The following is a 23,053-nucleotide window of genomic DNA, read 5'->3' on the forward strand; positions in this document are numbered from 1 at the left end:
TGTGTAGAACTACCTTCAGGGGGCTGTGTGGCATTACCTACATGGGGCTGTGTGCCACTACCTACATGGGGCTGTGTGCCACTACCTACAGGGGGCTGTGTGCCACTACCTACAGGGAGCTGTGTGGCACTACCTACATGGGGCTGTGTGGCACTACCTACAGAGGGCTGTGTGCCACTACCTACAGGGGGGCTGTGGCAGTATCTACAAAGGGCAGTGTGCGGCATTATCTACAGAGGGAAGTGTGTGGCAAAAAATTTACAAATTAAATTCATCCGATTTTAAAATGGACAGGGAAAAAAACCGGATGCAAAACGGGTCAAAATTGGCCGTTAAAAATGGCAACACGGACTGGAACGGATGCAAAACGGCTGGGAAAAAACGGTCCAAACGGCCGTTTTTATCGGCCGACACTCGGACCCTGTCGTGTGAATAGAGCCTTATAAGCGATGGCATATGGCTCCGACCCCCACAATCCTGAGAATGGAACTTTATAAGATGGGAATAACCCTGGCTAGAAATGTGTAAAAGCTCAGACACTGTAACGCAGAGCTAAAGAGCCCGCCAACATCATCATAGCAGGCTGTCACAGTATATCGCGACTATATATAGACCGACAGACAATGTGACGCACTTTACTTAAAAGTACCACTCCCCCTTGCATAACACAGGACACCCCCCCCTAATCACGTGACAAATCAGGCCCCAGGAGAGGCCGTACACCATATTTTACTGCGAATGGTCACGTGACTTCCGTATACAGTTACGTCAGCTCGTCGCCATTTCTCTTATCTTGTGTGTTGAAGAGACGCGATGACAGGAGTAGGACGTTTGTTTTGCACGGTGTGGAGTAGGTGTGCTGTGCCGGAGTTCCGAGTGCCCTGTGCCGCCTATCACAAGAAGGTAGTGTAGAGGACATGGCTGCGCTGTTGTGTTACGCAGTAATGATGAGGCACGTGTTAGTGACCGCTGAGTTGCCGGGTGAGGGCATGTTTAGTTGGAGTGTCCTTGCAATCTTCGGGGCTGGAAATAACAGAGTGAGATGACTGTCCCTTGTGTTGTGGAGACTGGCGCGGTATATAGAACTGCACGGAGCGCTGGTGATGAGGGGCTGAAGGACGTAGGGCTGTGTGTGCGCAGTTTCTGGGGTTTTCCCTCTTCTATTATTATAACTCCGTTGTGCGCCTGGTGTGACTGGAGAGCCATGTTTCTAGTCTCACAAGATGTTCAAGCAACTGCTTATCATCAAAATTGTAATAAGGCCTCGCACACGACCGTATTTTTTCCCACCCGTAAATACTGGCGTAAATACGGGTCCGGTGTCACACGTATTCGACCCGTTTTGCACCAGTATTTACGGACCCGTGCCCGTAAATATGGGTCCGGTGGCACCCGTATTTACGGGCACGTTTTTGGCGGCAAAATAGCACTGCACTAATCGGCAGCCCCTTCTCTCTATCAGTGCAGGATAGAGAGAAGGGACAGCCCTTTCTGTAATAAAAGTTAAAGAAATTCATACTTACCCGGCCGTTGTCTTGGTGACGCGTCCCTCTCTTCACATCCAGCCCGACCTCCCTGGATGACGCGGCAGTCCATGTGACCGCTGCAGCCTGTGATTGACCTGTGATTGGCTGCAGCGGTCAGATGGGCTGAAACGTCATCCAGGGATGGCCAGGACGTCGGGCCGAATGTCGAGAGGGACGCGTCACCAAGGCAACGACCGGGAGACCGGACTGGAGGAAGCAGGAAGTTCTCGGTAAGTATGAACGTCTTTTATTATTTTTTACAGGTTGCTCTTTATTCTGATAGGTAGTCACTGTCCAGGGTGCTGAAAGAGTTACTGCCGTTCAGTTAACTCTTTCAGCACCCTGGACAGTGACTATTTACTGACGTCGCTTAGCAACGCTGCCGTAATGACGGGTGCACACATGTAGCCACCCGTCATTACGGGAGCTCCATAGACTTCTATGGGCTGTCCGTGCCGTTATTACGGCCTGAAATAGGACATGTTCTATCTTTTTTAACGGCACGGGCACCTTCCCGTAAGAAAACGGGAAGGTACCCGTGGCCAATAGAAGTCTATGAGCCCGTTATTACGTGTCGTAATTACGACCCGTAATAACGGGAGTTTTTACGGTCGTGTGCATGAGGCCTAAGAGTGGAGGGATACCAAAATAATTTAACCCCTTAATGAGCAGTCCTGAGAAGCCCTTAATAGCCATGTACTTTTTTTTTTTTTTTTTTTTCTGTTTTTACCTTTCAGCAACGAACGCTTCCTTTTTTTTTTTTTTTCCGGTGATCTGGCTGTATGAGGTCTTGTGTTATGTAAGAGAAACTATTTCTTTGCTCTGCAGTCTGGGGCCTACTGTGTTAAGGGGGTTTTATCAGGCACACGATGGTTCATATGATGCTTGTTGCTGATTGCCCTGCAAAGACAGGGCAGCGATCAGTAGATGAATGGGCAAACGCTCGATCATCTGCTGATCGTATTGTTTTAAACAGTACATATATGGAGATTGACGTGGGCAGGAGTTGTGGAGTCCCCAGGCAGAGCATCAGCTGACTTGCTTGGGTACCCCAGCGATAGGAAACCCCTGAATTGACCAAGGAGTCCAGAGCAAAGCGCTAGTTGATTGTCCGCTCGGGACTCAAGCAATAGGCAATGTGACAGCCCCTCGCGGTCATGTTCACGAACATCACGTGAAGCAAGAGCTCAGTCGCGCGGGGCTCTGTCGGCGAGTTTTCATTATTAGAAAAGCTCCAGGACTTCCAGGAACAATCCACGAGGTTTGAACTGCACCATTTAGTACAGAATTTTAAATTAAAAGTACATTAGTAAGTGACTTTGTTTCACATAAATATATTATTGCAATGCAATTTCTGGTCCCCGGATAACCCCTTTAAAGGGTTTGTCCACCTTCTGACAAGTGATGCCCTATCCACCGGATAGGTCATCAGTATTTTATTGGTGCGGGTCTGACACCCGGACCCCGCATCGATAAGCCTCTCCGGTGGCCTGCAGCATCGGATGTTGTGGCACATAATGCTATGTACGGAGCTCAGAAGCAGTTGGCTCTGTACATAGCATAACGGCCGTGCTGCAGGTCTGCTCCTATTCACTTGAATCTGAGCTGGAGCTCCGCTGCTATTCCATGGCCGGAGCCAACTGCTTCCGGCTTGTATGTCCGGTGCACGGAGGCACCGGACCAGCTGATCTGATCTGAGCGGGGGCCTGGGTGTCGGACACCCACAGATCATGTACTGATGACCTATCCGGTGGAAAGGTCATCAGTTGTCAGAAGCTGGAAAACCCCTTTAAAGAGGCTCTGTCACCAGATTTTGCAACCCCTATCTGCTATTGCAGCAGATCGGCGCTGCAATGTAGATTACAGTAACGTTTTTATTTTTAAAAAACTAGCATTTTTGGCCAAGTTATGATCATTTTTGTATTTATGCAAATGAGGCTTGCAAAAGTCCAACTGGGCGTGTTTAAAGTAAAAGTACAAGTGGGCGTGTATTATGTGTTACATCTGGGCGTGTTTACTTCTTTTACTAGCTGGGCGTTGTGAATGGGAGTGTATGATGCTGACGAATCAGCATCATCCACTTCTGTTCGTTAACGCCCAGCTTCTGGCAGGGAAGACACACAGCGTGTTCTCGAGAGATCACGCTGTGACATCACTCACTTCCTGCCCCAGGTCCTGCATCGTGTCGGCCACATCGGCACCAGAGGCTACAGTTGATTCTGCAGCAGCATCAGCGTTTGCAGGTAAGTAGCTACATCGACTTACCTGCAAACGCCGATGCTGCTGCAGAATCAACTGTAGCCTCTGGTGCCGATGTGTCCTCGCTCGTCCGACACGATGCAGGACCTGGGGCAGGAAGTGAGTGACGTCACAGCGTGATCTCTCGAGAACACGCTGTGTGTCTGCACTGCCAGAAGCTGGGCGTTGTGAAGAGAAGTGGATGATACTTCTCGTTAGAACGCCCAGCTAGTAAAAGTAGTAAACACGCCCCGATGGACGCACATAATACACGCCCAGTTGGACTTTTACTGTAAACACGCCCAGTTGGACTTTAGCAAGCCTCATTTGCATAAATACAAAAATGGTCATAACTTGGCCAAAAATGCTCGTTTTTTTTAAATAAAAACGTTACTGTAATCTACATTGCAGTGCTGATCTGCTGCAATAGCAGATAGGGGTTGCAAAATCTGGTGATAGAGCCTCTTTAAGTTAAAGGCCTTGTCCATGCTGGTGGCTGTTTTTATAATGATGACCTATCAACCGGGTTACTGCAGCTCTGCTCCTTTTCCCTTGTATAGGAGATCTGCAGCATGGTCGCTATATGATGGTCGGGTCATTGGCTTCCAGCACTGACCCTGCAAAGCGATGACATATCATTGGTGTGGGGTCTCTATGTTGGACCCTCTCCGATCATATACTAATTACCTATCCTGTATATTAAAACAGCCCCTCTAAGTAACTTTTATTTTTACGGCGTGGATCTAGGAAAAAACAATTTTTGGCATTGTTTTTCCAATCCCATGAAGGGATAACTTTTAACAACTTTATTTTGAACGCATAGCTTTTGGTTGTGGATCACGGCAAATGGTTGTTAAACAGCTGGGGTCTGTTTTGTCCGATCCCGGCTTTTACAGCTTCTGCTTAGAGAATGAGCAATCAGAAGCCTTAAAGAGGTTTTCCGGAAGTAAAAAATTACTTTTAATTAAACTAAACAATAAAAAACATTTAACTTTGTAATGTACTTACGTTTGATTAGCTGGCTGTATCGTCGTATCCCCTCTTCCGTCACGTGACCGCTTGTCCATGTAAAATTTGCACTTCCTGTGCATACTCGTCCATTCGCGCCTAACTTCCGGTTTTCACAGTGTACGGTTACATCATAAATGACGTAACTGTACCACGTGTCGGTGTGCACTGTGACGGCCGTGTCTGCCGTAGCTCGCTCTCTCCTCCTCACAGTCCGAAGCGCATAGGAGGAGGGGGGTGTTTATTTGCTCACTGTAGGAGCGGAATCCCCAAACCCGGGATTAAGGGATTCCGCTCCAGGAGAAGTCAGACTTCACTGTGTCCATATATGGACAGTGACGTCAGGGACTAATGAAGCGGAATCCACGCCGATGTGGCCGGGGATTCCGCTCCAGGAGAAGTCACTGACTTCACTGTGTCCATATATGGACAGTGACGTCAGGGACTAATGAAGCGGAATCACCGGCGAATTGGCCGGGGATTCCGCTCCAGGAAAAGTCACTGACTTCACTGTGTCCATATATGGACAGTGACGTCAGGGACTTCTGAAGCGGAATCCCCGCCGATGTGGCCGGGGATTCCGTTCCAGGAGAAGTACCTCACTTCACTGTTCATATATGGACAGTGAAGTGAGGGATTTCTCCAGAGCCGTCCCCTACAGGAAAGTACGGAGGGTGGCATTACCTACAGGGGGGGCTATGTGGCATTACTTACGGGGGGGGGGCGCGCTATGTGGCATTACCTACAGGGGGGGCTATGTGGCATTACCTACAGGGGGGGCTATGTGGCATTACCTACAGGGGGGGCTATGTGGCATTACCTACAGGGGGGGCTATGTGGCATTACCTACAGGGGGGGCTATGTGGCATTACCTACAGGGGGGGCTATGTGGCATTACCTACAGGGGGGGGCTATGTGGCATTACCTACAGGGGGGGGCTATGTGGCATTACCTACAGGGGGGGCTATGTGGCATTACCTACAGGGGGGGGCTATGTGGCATTACCTACGGGGGGGGGGGGGCTATGTGGCATTACCTACGGGGGGGGGGGGGGCTATGTGGCATTACCTACGGGGGGGGGGGCTATGTGGCATTACCTACGGGGGGGGGGGGGGCTATGTGGCATTACCTACAGGGGGGCTATGTGGCATTACCTACAGGGTGGCTATGTGGCATTACCTACGGGGGGCGGGCTATGTGGCATTACCTGGGGGGGGGGGGGTTATGTGGCATTACCTACGGGGGGGGGGGGGGTTATGTGGCATTACCTACGGGGGGGCGGGGCTATGTGGCATTACCTACGGGGGGGGGGGGGCTATGTGGCATTACCTACGGGGGGGGGGCTATGTGGCATTACCTACGGGGGGGGGGCTATGTGGCATTACCTACGGGGGGGGGGCTATGTGGCATTACCTACAGGGGGGCTATGTGGCATTACCTACAGGGTGGCTATGTGGCATTACCTACGGGGGGCGGGCTATGTGGCATTACCTGGGGGGGGGGGGGTTATGTGGCATTACCTACGGGGGGGGGGGGGGGTATGTGGCATTACCTACGGGGGGGCGGGGCTATGTGGCATTACCTACGGGGGGGGGGGGGGGGGGCTATGTGGCATTACCTACGGGGGGGGCTATGTGGCATTACCTACAGGGGGGGCTATGTGGCATTACCTACGGGGGGGGGGGGGGCGCTATGTGGCATTACCTACGGGGGGGGGGCTATGTGGCATTACCTACGGGGGGGGGGCTATGTGCCATTACCTACAGGGGGGGCTGTGTGGCATTACTTACAAGGGGGGCTGTGTGGCATTACTTACAGGGGGGCTGTGTGGCATTACCTACAGGGGGGGCTATGTGGCATTACCTACAGGGGGGGCTATGTGGCATTACCTACAGGGGGGGGCGCTATGTGGCATTACCTACGGGGGGGGGGGCTATGTGGCATTACCTACGGGGGGGGGGGCTATGTGGCATTACCTACGGGGGGGGGCTATGTGGCATTACCTACGGGGGGGGGGCTATGTGCCATTACCTACAGGGGGGGCTGTGTGGCATTACTTACAGGGGGGCTGTGTGGCATTACCTACAGGGGGGGCTATGTGGCATTACCTACAGGGGGGGCTATGTGGCATTACCTACGGGGGGGGGGGGGGCGCGCTATGTGGCATTACCTACGGGGGGGGGGCGCGCTATGTGGCATTACCTACGGGGGGGGGGGGGGCTATGTGGCATTACCTACGGGGGGGGGGGCTATGTGCCATTACCTACAGGGGGGGCTGTGTGGCATTACTTACAGGGGGGGCTGTGTGGCATTACTTACAGGGGGGGCTATGTGGCATTACCTACGGGACGGGGGGGGGGGCGCTATGTGCCATTACCTACAGGGGGGGCTGTGTGGCATTACTTACAGGGGGGCTGTGTGGCATTACCTATATGGGGGCTGTGGCAGTATCTATAGAAGGTAGTGAATGGGGCCGCAATTCTCTCGTGGATTTTCGGGGGAATTGCGCCCACAAAAGCACGTTAGTGTGTATGGGGCCTTGCATACATTTATAGTAAATTATGTAAAAAAAAAAAGAAACGTTTTACCATTGTTTGGAGTAGTGTTTGGCGTTTGCTTCACTGTAAGGCCCTGTTCACAGTTATTTGCAGGCAGAAAATTCTGCCTCAAAATTTCGCTTGAACTTTCAGCCAGATTTTGATCTGCCTCCACGCCGTTTGCCACGATTTTCGCCCGCGGGTATTGAGCGCAACGGGCAAAAACGCTGCGAAAAACGCTTTCTCTGCCTCCCATAGATGTCAGAGGAGTAAATGCCCGAAGAATGGGCATGTCGCTTCTTTTTCCCTCAATGGCCGCGGGCAAAAAAACGTGGCAAACGGCGTGCAGGCAGGTCAAAATCTGCCTCCAAATTCAAGACAGAATCTTGATGCAGAATTTTCTGCCAGCAAAAAAACTCCGTGTGAACAGGGCCTAATACAGGATCTATTGGAACAGATCCAGCAGTAGGTGAGGTAAATGTGCTGACTGGATTGTGTGTACCAAGATGTCTGACTTAGGTGGAGTGGGCAGACTTAGGGCATGTTCACACGGCCTATTTTCGTCCGTTTTTCGGGCCGTAAACTCCCGAAAAATCCGAAGCAGAACGCCTCCAAACATTTTCCATAGACTGTAGTGAAAAAAGCTCCAAAAACGCAGCGAAAATCGCAATTTGCACAAAAAAAATTCTGAAAATCAGGAGCTGTTTTCTCTTGAAAACGGCTCCGTATTTTGAGACGTCTTTGCCTGTGAACATACCCTGACATTTATCAGGCTGTGGAAGGGGCGGGGGAGGGAGACGGGTGCCTGTACTTAGATCAGGGATAGATGGAGGCACAAAGGATAATGATGATTATTACTGTGTTAGGGCTTATTCAGACGAACGTGTAATACGTCCGTGCAATGCGCGTGATTTTCACGCGCCTCGCACGGACCTATATTAGTCTATGGGGCCGTGCAGACTGAGTTTCATGCAGCGTGTGTCTGCTGCGTAAAACTCACGACATGTCCGATATTTGTGTGTTGTTCGCGCATCACGCACCCATTGAAAATCAATCGCAGCACACGGAAGCACTTCCGTGGTACGCGCGTGATTCACGCAACAGCAGTAAAAAGTATGAATGAAAACAGAAAAGCACCTTGTGCTACAAACATACAAACGGAGTGTCATAATGATGGCGGCTGCGTGAAAATCACACAGCCACGCATCATACGGGGCTGACACACGGAGCTGTTATGTACCTTTTGCGCGCACAAAACGACGTGTTTTTTGCGCAAGCAAAAGGCACACGCTGGTGTAATCCGGCCTCAGACCGTGTGCAGGGAGGGAGCGTCTGCCTGTAATCTGTAATTAGAGCAGGGAAGGACCATGTGACCATAGAGGGGCGTGGCAGTATGCAAATAGCTGAGGTGCTTTGGAGGAAGGGGGAGGATGCAACTGTCTCCTCAGATGCAGCCGGGGATCATGGGTATAGTGGGTTACAAGACAGGAAACAGCCAGTAAGGGATGTAAACAAACAGAAAAAGCAGCAGTGACGATGGAAATCAAACAGAAACTGGTTAGAAGTTTAATAGGGGGTATTAGGGAAGGCAAATCAAGGCTGGGGGACATTTTTTAGAAAATTATTTTTTCCTGGACAACCCCTTTAACTACAGCGATGCCCGCTGTAGACTAAGAACCTACACTGCCTGTCGTCAACAGTGGGCGGTCGTTTAAGAACTTTTCACCTCCCATACATGTGCAGCATGTAATGGGCAGGGCTGCACGAACCCTGGGGCACTTTACATTTTTTTTCTGCCTTCCACTGTTATTTAGATATCGGTGCCGTTATATTTGGCGCCCGATATTTAGATAACCCCCCTGAACAATCTAGGGGGCATGTAACATGGCTGTGACACTGTCCAATCAGATATGGACAGTGCCACAGTATGAGTGTGCGATTGCAGTCTTTTCACCCGAACAGGCAAGGTGGCGTGTCAGTGCTACGGACAGAGCTGTGGAGAGCGCGCTTGCGAGAGATCAGTCTTGTATTGTCTGCCGAACTGGCAAGGGGGCGTGTCTCTGCTACGGACAGTGTATGCGCTCCCCAGCTCTTACACTGTCTGTAGCAGTGACACGCCCCCTTGCCAGTTCGGCAGACAAAGTACAAGACTGATCTCTCAAGAGATGAGCACGCGCATGCTGTCAATCATTGTGTGAGACCGCCAACCCGACTCCTAACACCACAGTGAGAAGGAATTTAAATCCATACATTCCAAGTTATACTGAATATTTTGTCACACAACTATATCTCAATTTTCTTCTCTCATCCTCTATAACATTCTGCTCGCAGGTCGCACTCCATGTTCAACATGACGGGTTGAATGATCTTCGAATAAAGGGTCAGCACCACCGGACTGTTTGTAATTGCAGCTCAGAACCATTCACTTGCGCAATAATAACAGATGCAGAGTTGTTTCTGGAAGAGAAAAAACATGGACTCTTTAGTCTAATCTCAAACCACCTCTTCAGTGTTATGTTGTTACTATTTGCACAGCATGTCAGGAATCCTGCTATTTAAAGTTATTGTTGGTTGGCAGAGCCAGCTAGCTTCTTTTGAATTTAAATAAAATTGTTCTTGTGATCACTCCGTAGCTGTATGAGTAACCCTTTCCCGAGAGTAAACCATGTGATGTAAGCACTTTTGCTTTCTTCTGGCCTATTGCACAACTATAAGGCCCCACAAAGCGGCATTGACCCGACTGCAGTGCAGTTGTAAGTTGCATGTAGGACCGTCAGATACCAGTGGGTGACCGGTAGGTAGTGGCAGAGGATTGGTAAGGTAAGTATTTTTGTGTTACACCATTGTAAGCTGTTTTTTTGTTGGTTTTCTTTGTTTTTATTAAATGTCATGGGGTTAAACAGTCCCTTGAATGCTTAGACGTCCAGGTGCATTAAGGTCTTTACAAATGTGGTAAACTGCATCTTATTAAAATCTAATGGCATTCTCTAAAAGGGAACCCTTCGTGCACATTATGCTGTGTAGTGCCAGATGTGGATTTCAGTGGTCCGTTCCTCATTTGCTGAAGTGTAGCCTGTTTCTAAACTTGCGTGAAGAGCCTGGGCAGCGTCAATCTATTCCTGTGAATAGGGAGAAATCGATCTGCAAAAAGTGAGCGGAGCTAGCGGCCGCTCATGAAAACTCTGGACTTATCCCTGCCAGTGCTGCCTGCGCTCTTCATGTAAGTTTCTCAAACTGCTCTACATTAGCAGATAAGTGAGAGACTGCAGAACGTAGTGAGGGCAGCATAATGTGCATGGCAGGTTCCCTTTACCAATTATGCAATGTCTTGCATTCTTTTCAATTGCAGAGTAGTGGTTTCGATATTTTATTTTTTTTTTATTTTTTTTTCCTCCCTTTAACTAAAACTCACTTGTGTAGTTTAGGCTTCGTTCATATCTGCGTCAGGGTCCCGTTCTGTCGGAGCTTCCCGTCAGAATGGGACCCTGACTGAAACAAACGGAAAACCATAGGTTTCCGTTTCCATCACCATTGATTTCATTGGTGACTGAACTGGTGCCAACGGTTTCCGTTTGTCTCAGTTGTGCAAGGGTTCCGTCGTTTTGACGGAATGAATAGCATAATCGACTACGGTATTGATTCCGACAAAACAATGGAACACTTGCACAACTGAGACAAACGGAAACCGTTGGCACCAGTTCAGTCACCAATGAAATCAATGGTGATGCATACGGAAACCCATGGTGTGAACGAAGCCTTAGGCATTGTCATTACGTCTGCTGCTTAACAGGTTGGCAAAGGTACAAAATGTCCAGTCAAGGGCAGAGAACTATTTTGACCTTCATTCAATGATGCATTCTCCATTTGTATATTTACAGGTGGTTGACCACTATGAGAACCCACGAAATGTTGGGTCCCTTGACAAGAACGCAAGGAATGTTGGAACGGGCTTAGTGGGTGCTCCAGCATGTGGAGATGTTATGAAACTGCAGGTTTGTACGTCCTGTTAAGGCATTTAAAGGGAAGGAAGCACTGTTGGGTGTAAGGCATTTGTAGTGTCGTCTTGGCGTATGTCAGGAAAGCTCCCAGCACATAAACGAAATATATTCGTAGGGCCCACGTTCATCCGACAAAGGCCATTCTTATACATTCTATTTTTTTTTTTTTTTTACCTAAACCTCTGATGTACACTGCAAATGCAGTGTGACTAGGCCCTTATTGATGCCCATTAAATCTATCCTGCTTGCACCAAACAGAGCTTATTATAAGCCATCTTATAGACAAAGTGCACTGTTGTATTTGTACTGGTTTGCAATTTATGGCCTATGCCGCAACTGTGGAACGGATAAGTTTATTAAAAATGATTGGGTTCCTGCGCTGCTGTCTGCAGTCTCAAGTGGAGGTAAAAATAGCTATGAGACAGAATATATGATTTATACCATAACTCGTCATTTTTATCTTGTAGATTGAAGTGGATGAAAATGGAAAAATTGTTGATGCTAGGTTTAAAACATTCGGCTGCGGTTCTGCAATTGCCTCCAGCTCTCTGGCTACTGAATGGGTGAAGGGGAAAACGGTAATTTTTCTTGGTTTATTTTACACGCCTCAATGTTGAAGTTACAACACCAAGAAGGGCAAGTCATAAGGTTAGCCAAATCAAGGAAGTAGCCGTTGACGCTAAGGGTATGTTCACTGCTTATTTTCAGCCGTTTTTCGCGCCGTAAATGGCCTTAAAAACCGGAAACAAAACGCCTCCATACATCTGCCCATTGATTTTCAATGGGATTAACGTCTTTCTGTTCCGACAGGCCGTTTTTTGTTTTTTTTACCCGCCCGTAAAAAAAACGCCCGCAAACAAAGGTGCATGTCACTTTTTTTAGCTGTTTTTGGAGCAGGTTTTCATTGACTATAGAAAAACGGCTCCAAAAACGCAGCGAAAAACACAAGTTGCTAAAATAACTGCTGAAAATCAGGAGCTGTTTTCCCTTAAACAACTCTGTATTTTCAGACTTTTTTTTTTAGTAAGAGTGTGAACATACCCTAATCACATTATCAATCACCTAACTCCAATCTGTGGCATGTGGGAGGCGCATAAAAGCCAGATTGAAAGCAAAGTTTATTTTTTTTAGCCACGTGAAACCTCAAAATCGAATTGCGGTGGTGTGGGATGATTGTGCGATGCCTCCTGTTCGCCAACGTGCTAGTTATAGCCACTTGTCTGAAAATGAGAGGCATAGAAGCCTTGAACTGAGACTTCTTGTCCACACGCTATCGCTCACCGAGGCTATCATTGTGCATAGCAAGACCACAATGGAGGCTGGAATGGAGGTCTCCTCTTCAGCGATGAGTCCCGTTTTTCTCTCCGATGCAATAATAGCCGGAGATTGGTCTGGAGTCCACGTGGGCAATGCCATAAAGAGGCCTTAAAAAGGGAACGTCACACCAGTCCAACTCCGAGGACGGTGGTGTGGCATAATATGTGGTAGCCGGACCCCTCGTCTTCATTTCAGGTAGACTAACAGCGTGGCGTTACATTGATTGTCGTGAACCCAGTGGTACGGCCATTTCACCAAAGTGTCCCAGAAGCAATTTTTAACAGAACAGGCCGTGGCCTGCACGTGCTGCCGGATTTTTCTCCCATCGAGATACATCCGTCATCGGTCGGCAATTGCAAAGGGAGCTGCCAGTAGCCAATCTTGATCATTTGTGTGCCCAAGTGCATTAAGCGTGGCATAACATTCCTCAGGCAACAATTAATAACCTCATTGGCATGCCAAGGCGTGGAAGTGCGTGTATTTCTTGGCATGGCGCTCATACTGGATACTGAATAAATCAAGATGTTTAGAAGATTTTGGTTCTACAGTTTTTTTTTTTTTTTTTTTTTGTTTTTTTTTATAATTTTGCAAATAAATAACTTCGGGCCTGTTCACATCACCGTTCGCTTTTCCATCAGGTGAACCCCGCAACGGAAAGTGAAGCCACAGCTTCCGTTTCAGTCACCATTGATATCAATGGTGACGGAAACATCGCTAATGGTTTCCGTTCGTCACCATTCCGGCAGGTTTCCGGTTTTCCAACTGAATCAATAGCGGAGTCGATTCTGCTATTGATTCCGTCGGAAAACCATTAGCGATGTTTCCGGCACCATTGATATCAATGGTGACTGAAACGGAAGCTGTGGTTTCACTTTCCGTTGCGGGGTTCACCCGACGGAACCCCGGAACGGAAAGCGAACGGTGGTGTGAACAGGCCCTTAGCCTGTGATTTCGGCAATTCCAAAACCTTTTCTTCTTGGTGTTGCAATTTCACGGTTTTGGAGTGTTTTATAGTGGTTTTATTCTGATCTCTTAGGGCAGATTTACACGAACGTGTAATACGTTCGTGCAACGCGCATGCTTTCCACGCGCGTTACACGGACCTATGTTAGTCTATGGGGCCTTGCAGATTGTCAGTGATTTTTGCGCAGCGTGAGTCCGCTGTGTGAAACGCACGACATGTCCTATATTTGTGCGTTGTTCGCGCATCACGCACCCATTTAAGTCAATGTGTGCGTGAAAACCACGCATGGCACACGGAAGCACTTCCGTGTGATTCGTGCACCAGCAGTAACAGTATGATTGAAAACAGAAAAGCACCACGTGCTTTTCTGTTTACAAACATACAAACGGAGTGTCATAATGATGGCGGCTGCGCATAAATCACGCAGTATATGGTGATGACACACGGAGCTGTTAAGTGCCTTTTGCGCGCTCAAAACGCACACGCTCGTGTAATTCCGGCCTTAGTCTTAATTCAAAATGAAATCTCTCAACAACTGTATACTAAAACCTAATAATCCAGGAAACTCTGGCCTTTCCACAGTGTCTAAAAGATGCCTTTTCAAGTTGTTTAACTGTTAAAATATTATTTCTTTTAATTGATCACTGCTATTGCTGAGTGATCTGCAATAGGCTCATGTTTGTTACATAGGGTTTTATGTATATTTTATTTCATAGGTTGATGAGGCAATGACCATCAGGAACACCGATATTGCCAAAGAGCTCTGCCTTCCTCCAGTGAAGCTGCACTGTTCTAGTAAGTATTTTATCAGTTCTCGGGAGGTAGTTGTTGTCCTAATTTGTCTTTTTAAAAAAAATGTAAATCCTTTTTTGCATCAATATATACCCCTTGGTTATAAGAGCTCTGCTTGCTGTTTAATAGGAACTTTCATTGTTTACTTTTGGTGGATAAACATCTATCCAGTGTCATGTGATGGACACACAGGTGCTCAGCTCATTACAAGACACATCGTTTATACACTGTACTGTTCAGATTCCTATATCCACTCCGTTAGCAGACAGGTAGATGTACACTGAATAAATAATGAAATAAAGACTGAAAAAATTTCCTATCCTAAGCCAATTCTAGCTTGATGACCTGGGGAAAATATAGATTTATTCCTTGCACTGTGCAAAAGTTAGTTTGGTGATCTCTGGGAAAGCTGCAGCTGCTGCAGGGGAGATGTAGTAATCCAAAACCTACAATATGTGGATGGCCTGGGTCTACCAGAGCAATGAACACTGGCTCATAGAAGGTAGACCTGAGCGGGGGACCAGCCGCTATGTCCATATGCATCACAAGACAAAAATTTTTTTAGAAACTGTTTAAAAAGAGATTTGTCACATATTGATTTGGGTGATTGGAGCACCATTCCGCCTTCACGGTCTAGTAGCATGTCCAGTAAAGGCAGGGAAATCGGCCCCATATGAATGCAACCAAGCTCTGACCTTTAACACAAAATATGACAAAGCTCCTTTAGGGCTCATGCACATGGCAGTGCCCGTAATCCGTACAGTATGGGAGCAAAGTCCATAAAAAGCAAGATAGGACATGTCCTATCTTTCGCGGAGACTTCCTACGGCCCGGACACTTTTCCGCGACTATACGGGAAGGTGTCCGTGGTCAATAGAAATGAATGGGTCTGTAATTACGGTCAAAATCTAAGGGGACTTATTCTGTCATCTTTTGCTGAAATTATAAAAACAATGATGGGTACGTTTTTATAGGATGTAGTTCTTCAGAACAACCTGCAGATGGTACGATCATCTAATTTATCCCTTCGACGGCTAGATTTTATTTTCCTTATTTTGTGTGCATCTTTCACCTTTATAAAGCAATTTCTGCTACTTTATGTTAATTTACATAATTTCCCTTCATAGCAGAAAATACTACAAATAAAGTCAGGACCCATTATGCTTGCTGTCAGCAAATAGCTGAAAGCTCCAATATGCTGCACTACTCATGTAGTGCAGTGTATTAGAATTGTGATCAGGGCCTCCTGCCCTCAAGTCCCCTAGTGGGAAAAAGTTGTGTAAAAATAAAAGTATGTTATCTATCCTGCGTGGTGAACGCCATAAAAGAAAATCATAATAAACCATACCAGAATCACACTACACCTTCCAAAAAATGGAATAAAAAGATCAAAAAGTCGCATGTACCTAAAAATGGTGCTAATCGAAACTACAGTCCGTTACGCAAAAAAGTCCTCGCACGGCTTTCCTGATGAAAAAATAAAAAAGTTCTGACTCTTAGAATAAGGTAACACAAAAAGTAAATGATTTTTTATGAAAAGTGTTTTATTGTGCAAACGCCATAAGACAAACTATATAAATATCTGGTATCGCCGTAATTGTATCGCCCCGCAGACTAAAGCGAATGTCATTTATAGCGCACGCGGTATTAAAATAAAATAAAAAATATAACAACTTTAGTCAGTTTTTTTTTTTTTTTTTGGGGGGTTTTTTGTCACCTTGCTTGCCAAAAAAAGTCTAATAAAAACTGGTCAAAAAAATCGCTGGTACCAATTAAAACTACAGATTGTCCCGCAGCAAATAAGCTCTCACACAGCTCCGGTGGAGAAAAAAATAAAGTTCTGGCTCTCAGAATATGGCGACAAATTGTGCAGAGCGTTCCAAAGCGGATAAGATCGGGCACCATTTATCAGTGCGACACTGGCCGCATGTATGAATTATTTATTTAGCGCATTATTATACCCTCTTATTATGCTCTGATGTACTCTTCCCAGCTTACGTATGCCCCCCACATTATAAACTGGGGTTTTGCTGGTATTTCAAACAGAACTATTACCAAGCAAAATCTGCGCTCCAAAAGCCAAATGGCACTCAGTTTCTTCTGAGCCCGACAGTGTGCCCAAACATCAGCTTACGTCCACATATGACATTTTATGCCCAGGAGAACCCACTAAACATTGTATGAGGTATTGGTGTTCAGTGGCACAAACTGGGCGTAACATATTGTGCATTAAAATAGCATATCAGCAGAAAATTGTAATTTTCACCATCCGCTGCACATTAACCCCCCTGGCGCACCTTGACTTAAAGAGGCTCTGTCACCAGATTTTGCAACCCCTATCTGCTATTGCAGCAGATAGGCGCTGCAATGTAGATTACAGTAACGTTTTTTTATTTTTTTTAAAACGAGCATTTTTGGCCAAGTTATGACCATTTTTATATTTATGTAAATGAGGCTTGCAAAAGTCCAACTGGGCGTGTATTATGTGCGTACATCGGGGCGTGTTTACTTTTTACTAGCTGGGCGTTGTGTATAGAAGGATCATCCACTTCTCTTCAGAACGCCCAGCTTCTGGCAGTGCAGACACAGCCGTGTTCTCGAGAGATCACGCTGTGACGTCACTCACAGGTCCTGCATCGTGTCGGCCACATCGGAACCAGAGGCTACAGTTGATTCTGCATCAGCGTTTGCAGGTAAGTAGCTACATCGACTTACCTGCAAACGCCGATGCTGCTGCAGAATCAACTGTAGCCTCTGGTGCCGATGTGTCCTCGCTCGTCCGACACGATGCAGGACCTGTGAGTGACGACACAGCGTGATCTCTCGAGAACACGCTGTGTGTCTGCACTGCCAGAAGCTGGGCGTTGTGAAGAGAAGTGGATGATACTTCTCGTCACAACGCCCAGCTAGTAAAAGAAGTAAAAACGCCCAGATGTACATACATAATACACGCCCAGTTGTACTTCTACTTTAAACACGCCCAGTTGTACTTGCATAAATATAAAAATGGTCATAACTTGGCCAAAAATGCTCGTTTAAAAAAACCAAAACGTTACTCTTATCTACATTGCAGCGCCGATCTGCTGCAATAGGAGATAGGGGTTGCAAAATCTGGTGACAGAGCCTCTTTAATAGCATGTTGTGGTGGGGGGGGGGGGGGGTTATGCACTGAACCCGTTCCATATGCTGCAGTTGTCGTCATTTTTACAGGCTCCTGTAATACACCGCTATTATACTGCTCTACATTAGTATTGCAGTGTATTGTACCAGCGATCCAATAAAGTGTGTAAACCAAAAATATAATGTATTTTTTTTTTCTCACTAATAATAACTTTAACTCCTTCCCGCCATTTGGTGTATCCATATGCCAAAGTCGGGTAGGGGGAAGTATGGAGCAGGCTCACGCAGTGAGCTCGCACCATACGATGTCGGTGTCGGCTGTATGTTACAGCCGACACTTCAGAGTAACTAGCAGCATCGCGCTCTAGCGCTATCCCGCTAGTTTAACTCGTTAAATGCTGCGGTCAATACCGATCGCAGCACTTAAATTGTCAGAGGGGGCGGCCCCCTCTAACAGCTCATCGCGCCCCCCGCAATGCAATTGCGGGTGGGCGGTGGTTGCTATGGCTGCCTGGGGGCTTAATGAACGCCCCTAGGTCCGCCATCTTTGTACTCCTATGAAGCTCTGCCTCCGGCAGTGCTTAATAGTTGCCTGTCAGAATCACAATATACTGCAATACATTAGTATTGCAGTATATTGTGCAAGCGATCTAATGATAGCTGGTTGAAGTCTCCTAGGGGGACTAATAAAAAAAAAAAAGTAAAAATTAGTTTTTTGTTTTTTTTGTGGTAAAAAAATAATAATTAAAAGTGAAAAAAAAAACAACATTTTCCCCCTAGAGCATAGTTAAAAAAATAAAAAAATAAACCTAATTGGTATCGCCGCGTCAGTTAAAGTCTGAACTATTACAATATATCATTATTTAACCCGCACAGTGAACGGCGTAAAAAAAAAAGTTGTAAACGCCAAAATGTCTATTTTTTTTGGTCACCTCATCTCCCGCAAAAAGTGATCAAACCGTCACATGTACACCAAAATGGTATTATTAAAAACTACAGCTTCTCTCTGAATTTGGAGACACAATATAAATTCTCTTTTACACTTAGGTTTTTACATGTAAAAGTAGTAAAATATAGATAAAACTATATATATATATTTGCTATCGCCGTAATCTTATTGACCCACAGAATAAAGTTAACATGTCGTCTTAATTGCGCAGTGAATTCCGTTAAAACGGCACGCAAAAACTACAACTCGTCCCGCAAAAATCAAGCCCCATAGGACTATATAGACGGAAAAATAAAGACGTTATGGCTTCTGGAATGTGGGGAGGAAAAAACAAAAATAATAATCTGAAAGTTGTTTACGACGGGAAGGGGTTAAAGTCCAAAAAAAAAAACCTTTCCCATTTTTTTTTTTCCTATGTAATGTAAAAAATACACAACGACTTTCTCGCTGCGTCCGTAAAAGTCTAAACTATTACAATATACCATTATTTAACTCGCACGGTCAACGGCGTGAAAAATAAATATTTAATGCCCAAATCACTGCCTTTTGGTCACCTTCGCTTTTAAAAAAAATTTTTTAATAAAAGGTGATCAAAGTTGTATATATCAAAAAATTTCAGTTGTCGTTTTTACCGCACGGTGAAAGTCTTAAACGAATCCCATAAAAGAAAAAAAAATGGACGAATCTCTGCTTTTTCCATTTTCAGAATCCAAAGACTTTTTTATTTTCAGTTTCCGAGTACATTAAATGGTACTTTAAAGAGACCCTCACCGATGCTGAAACAAAGGTGCGGAAGCCCTCATCGGAGCGCCCTGCACCTTCGGGTTGTGATTGTCGCTCCCTATCAAGCTGCAGACTGCTTACATAGATATCGGACTATGAACGCTGGTCAGTTGAAGGAGCTGAGTGCTTCTGCACCTTAGTTTCAGCTTCGGTGGAGGTTTCAGCACCCGGACCCCCACCGATCCAAACTTGATGTTTCTCTATATTATCACGTTTAAATAGGAACTACACTTTCAAATTAAATGTGACAGTTTTACGGTCAGTAAGCCTCTTATATAAAGCTGTTGGGTGTGTCCGATTAGTGCTCTGTATAGTTGTGTTTCTTTTGTACAATAGAAGTCCATGGCAACAGGATAGGCATTCTGTTTTTACGTTTTTGTTCTAGTCTTAAAATAAATAAATAAAAAAAACTAACTTTGAAGAGGCAAACATAAATGTGGTGGAAACAGAGCCTAACATACGAATTTTTGGGTTTCGGGCTTAACTAATTTTGTATTTTTTTTCCCAGTGCTAGCAGAAGATGCAATCAGAGCTGCCTTGGCGGACTACAGACTAAAGCAAGACAAGGAGAAAGCGGCAGCCAGTGGCTAGTCTCTCCTTTGACGCTTTTATGCCGTTCTCATAGGATGTAGGGCATATCTTTACCATTAGAACAGCCGCCTTGATAATACGCACAATAATACAGCTGTTTAGCCAACTGTGTGAATGTTCTCTCTAACTGTGTGATTTCTGTCTGCAAAATGTGCTCTTAGAGCATGAAAAGAGTAATGATCTTGATTCTGACTTGCTGTGTACAGATCCTGTTCAACAACAGTATACAATTTTTGGTGTAAAATGCTGCAACTACTTGTGCATCTCAAGACAGGTCCCCTATGGTATGTGGTCTTATTTATGTTACAGATTAAGGCCTTATTTACACGAGCATTAAATTTGTCCGTGTGAAGTCCGTTTAAAACAACGTCCGTCACACGGATGCGTCTATTTCAATGGGGCCGTTCACATGGCCATTGTTTTAACGGACCATATGAAGGGTCCGTTGAAAAATGGAACCTGTGCTATAATCGTCCGTTTTCACGGATCCCTCCATAGGCTCATGTCTATGGGGGTCTGTGAAAATGGGGCGCGCACGAGCGCACCTCTGACGTGAAAAACGTCACGTTTTCACATCTGTTTCCCCATGCTCGTGTGAATCTATCCGAAGTCGCGTTAGATGTAAGAAAGTTCCTCAGCACATCCATAAAATATAAATAGCTCTATTTGGTACGCTTTAAAAAAAAAAATAATAAGTCACTTTAGTGTTGGTTCTCGTTGGCTGCACACTTTCCAAATGTGAGTCCGAGTACATGGTTGACACATCACCTTTGTGTGTAGGAAGCGCTTCAGTTATGTGGTTTAAAAAAAAAGTCCCACGTATCGCACAGAAGCAGGAATTAAGGAATGTGATAGGTCTATATGGTAAATTCGGACCTACATCGGCTCAAAGGGTCCATTTTAGGTCCGGTTCACACAGGGCAGTTTTGATGCTTTTATTTTCTTAAAGTAAGGGGTTGATCCTAAAAGGGATAAACAGTAAAGGAAAGACTTCTCCTAGTGTGAACCTGGCCTTAAATTGTTAAAAGCATGTTTGACATATGAACATTTTAATGTATCTATGATTTACTACATCCGTATATTCCCCATACCTATCTTATATGTAAAATGAGTGCACAAGTGTTGTGGTCTGAGATTGCTTTTTTTTTTTTTTCTCCTGAGTATAGAGATCTACGTGAACGCCTAGAAAACTGATGCACAGTATAACAATTTTTTTTTTTTCAGAGTTAAGTGGGCTTGATCCAAGCTTCGTAGTTTTATATGTAATGTATAGCGTGAGCAAGGAAACCTTATCACCTGTCTTTCCTTCCTGTATATATTTCATATTAAAAATAAAATCTAAAATCAAATTACTGTCTCGTTTTGAAATGGAGATTTTTTTTTTTTTTTATTTTTTTTTTAAGTGCATCTGACAATTTACTATTTTGAGGAATCCATAAGATGCCCTCCTAAAGGGAAAGGTCCAGTTGTGAACCGAAACGTTGCTCATTCTTTCCACCTGGTGGTGAATAAACAAACATCTCCCCAATACTGAAGTCCTGGTGCTGTTACTTGTTCTTTGTTCCTGATAGAGTATTTATATATATATATATATATATATATATATATATACTCTATCAAAATTTATATTACACACTGAGATTGCCGTTTGCAAGTTCTGTCTGATATATTGTTATGAAATATGGTTTTGCATTATTCCTATACGCACAAGCTGTAGATCTGCCACATAACACTACAATGGGAATTTTGGATGGATTACAGGGAAGAAACTATGAAGCTTTTAACCCCTTCCTGTCCTTCACTGTATATTTACGCCACAGGTGGTAAATCGTTAGCTTAACACTGGACCGTAAACGTAGAAAAGTTTAACATGTCACTGTGTCAAAAGACACACTAGTGATGGTATCAACAGCAGCCAATCACTACAAAGTTCCAGGACATCAATCCACAGTGGTTCGGCATCTGCAATCACTTTCATTGGGAAGTCAATCCTAACTGCGCAATCACAGAGAGGCTTATTTACCCAGCATTACCTGCTCTAAGTACCTGATTTTGGTTTGTGAGGCGATTAGGGCTGTGAAATTGGTAAGCTTCCGACTCCTCTGTTTTCACTGACTCCAGTTCCAACTCCTTCATAAATGGTTCATGTATAATAATTAGAAATAAATTTGCTGTAGTAAAATAACAGGCTTTTCCTCACCATAATGTAAATATTCCGGCTACTAGGAACATAATATGTATTTATTGTAATGCAATTTATGGAAAACTTTCCTAAGTTTCTGTGTAAATAAACACAATGCATTTAAAAAAAAAAAAAGAAGAATGTATAATATTATCTTGAAGTTGGAGTCAGTACATTTCTACCAACTCCACATCCCTGGACGTGATCAGAGCGGGAGCTACTTGTGTGGATGTGCTGTCAAAGCAATCTTATGAGAGAACCCCCCTCACACCCCATACATACGTGTGATTTTCCCCCCCCACCCTATCACTGATCAGTGATCTTTTTATGGTCTTTTTGTTTAGTTTTTTTTTGTGTAAAAATACAGTGCCCACAAAGTTCTGAAACACCCTCATAACTTTTTGAACAGCTCGAGGTAGAGGGTTGAAATTTGGTGGGATTTAGTGGGGTCATAAAATCTACCAGTTAACGGAACCCCCCCCCCCCCCATTGGGGGTTGTGGGGTGGACGGGGGCAGCAAAATCTTAAATGGCACAGGGGGGTGTCATTTGAAAGCTCTTTTCAATACAAAAACGATGCTGCAAACGGTTTTGAGATGGGATTTTTTTTTTTTTGCTGAGATATTTAACGTTCGTTATCTTATCGGCTTCCCGGCGGTGTTAACATTACCCAAAATGTACCGCGCGGTCGTAGAGTCGGATATACATCTCATTTGGGTACTAGATTAATGGGAGTCCCCTTGCCTCTCACACGTGTGTGCGTGTACACAGCCCGAGATAAGGACCCCGGGGTTCGTCGTTCCCCCGTTATTTAAAGACTCCAAACCCTCTGCGCTGTGTTGTCTGGCCAACCAAAGCAAGATCGAGGGCATGTATTGTGTATTAGTACAAATATAACAATTACTGTATTAAATCAAATGTTTGAACTGATGTCCTTCAACAACTTGATAGTGTCCTAAGCGAACGTAAAACGTGGCGATAACGTTATTTGACATCTGGTGTGATTGAAATCGAAATGTTCACTATTTCCCGCAGCTAGTCTAAGATTG

At 45.3% G+C, this 23,053-nt stretch overlaps 1 protein-coding gene across 2 annotated transcripts; it reads left to right on the forward strand.

The window, feature by feature from the left end:
• The first annotated feature begins 714 nt into the window (after nucleotides 1–714).
• Nucleotides 715–19,942, forward strand: ISCU (iron-sulfur cluster assembly enzyme). Of its 2 annotated transcripts, none has more exons than XM_075830303.1 (5): nucleotides 715–903; nucleotides 11,188–11,301; nucleotides 11,775–11,885; nucleotides 14,305–14,383; nucleotides 19,741–19,942. In XM_075830303.1, exons 1-5 carry the CDS (start codon nucleotides 814–816, stop codon nucleotides 19,821–19,823), a joined length of 477 nt encoding a protein of 158 aa, XP_075686418.1. In that variant the 5' UTR covers nucleotides 715–813; the 3' UTR covers nucleotides 19,824–19,942. The 2 variants fall into 2 exon arrangements, with proteins under 2 accessions (XP_075686418.1, XP_075686427.1); XM_075830312.1 differs by lacking the exon at nucleotides 715–903 and adding an exon at nucleotides 984–1,037.
• Nucleotides 19,943–23,053: the final 3,111 nt, after the last annotated feature.

The sequence above is a fragment of the Rhinoderma darwinii genome, chromosome 1 (genome assembly GCF_050947455.1).
Source record: "Rhinoderma darwinii isolate aRhiDar2 chromosome 1, aRhiDar2.hap1, whole genome shotgun sequence".
NCBI lineage: Eukaryota > Metazoa > Chordata > Amphibia > Anura > Rhinodermatidae > Rhinoderma > Rhinoderma darwinii.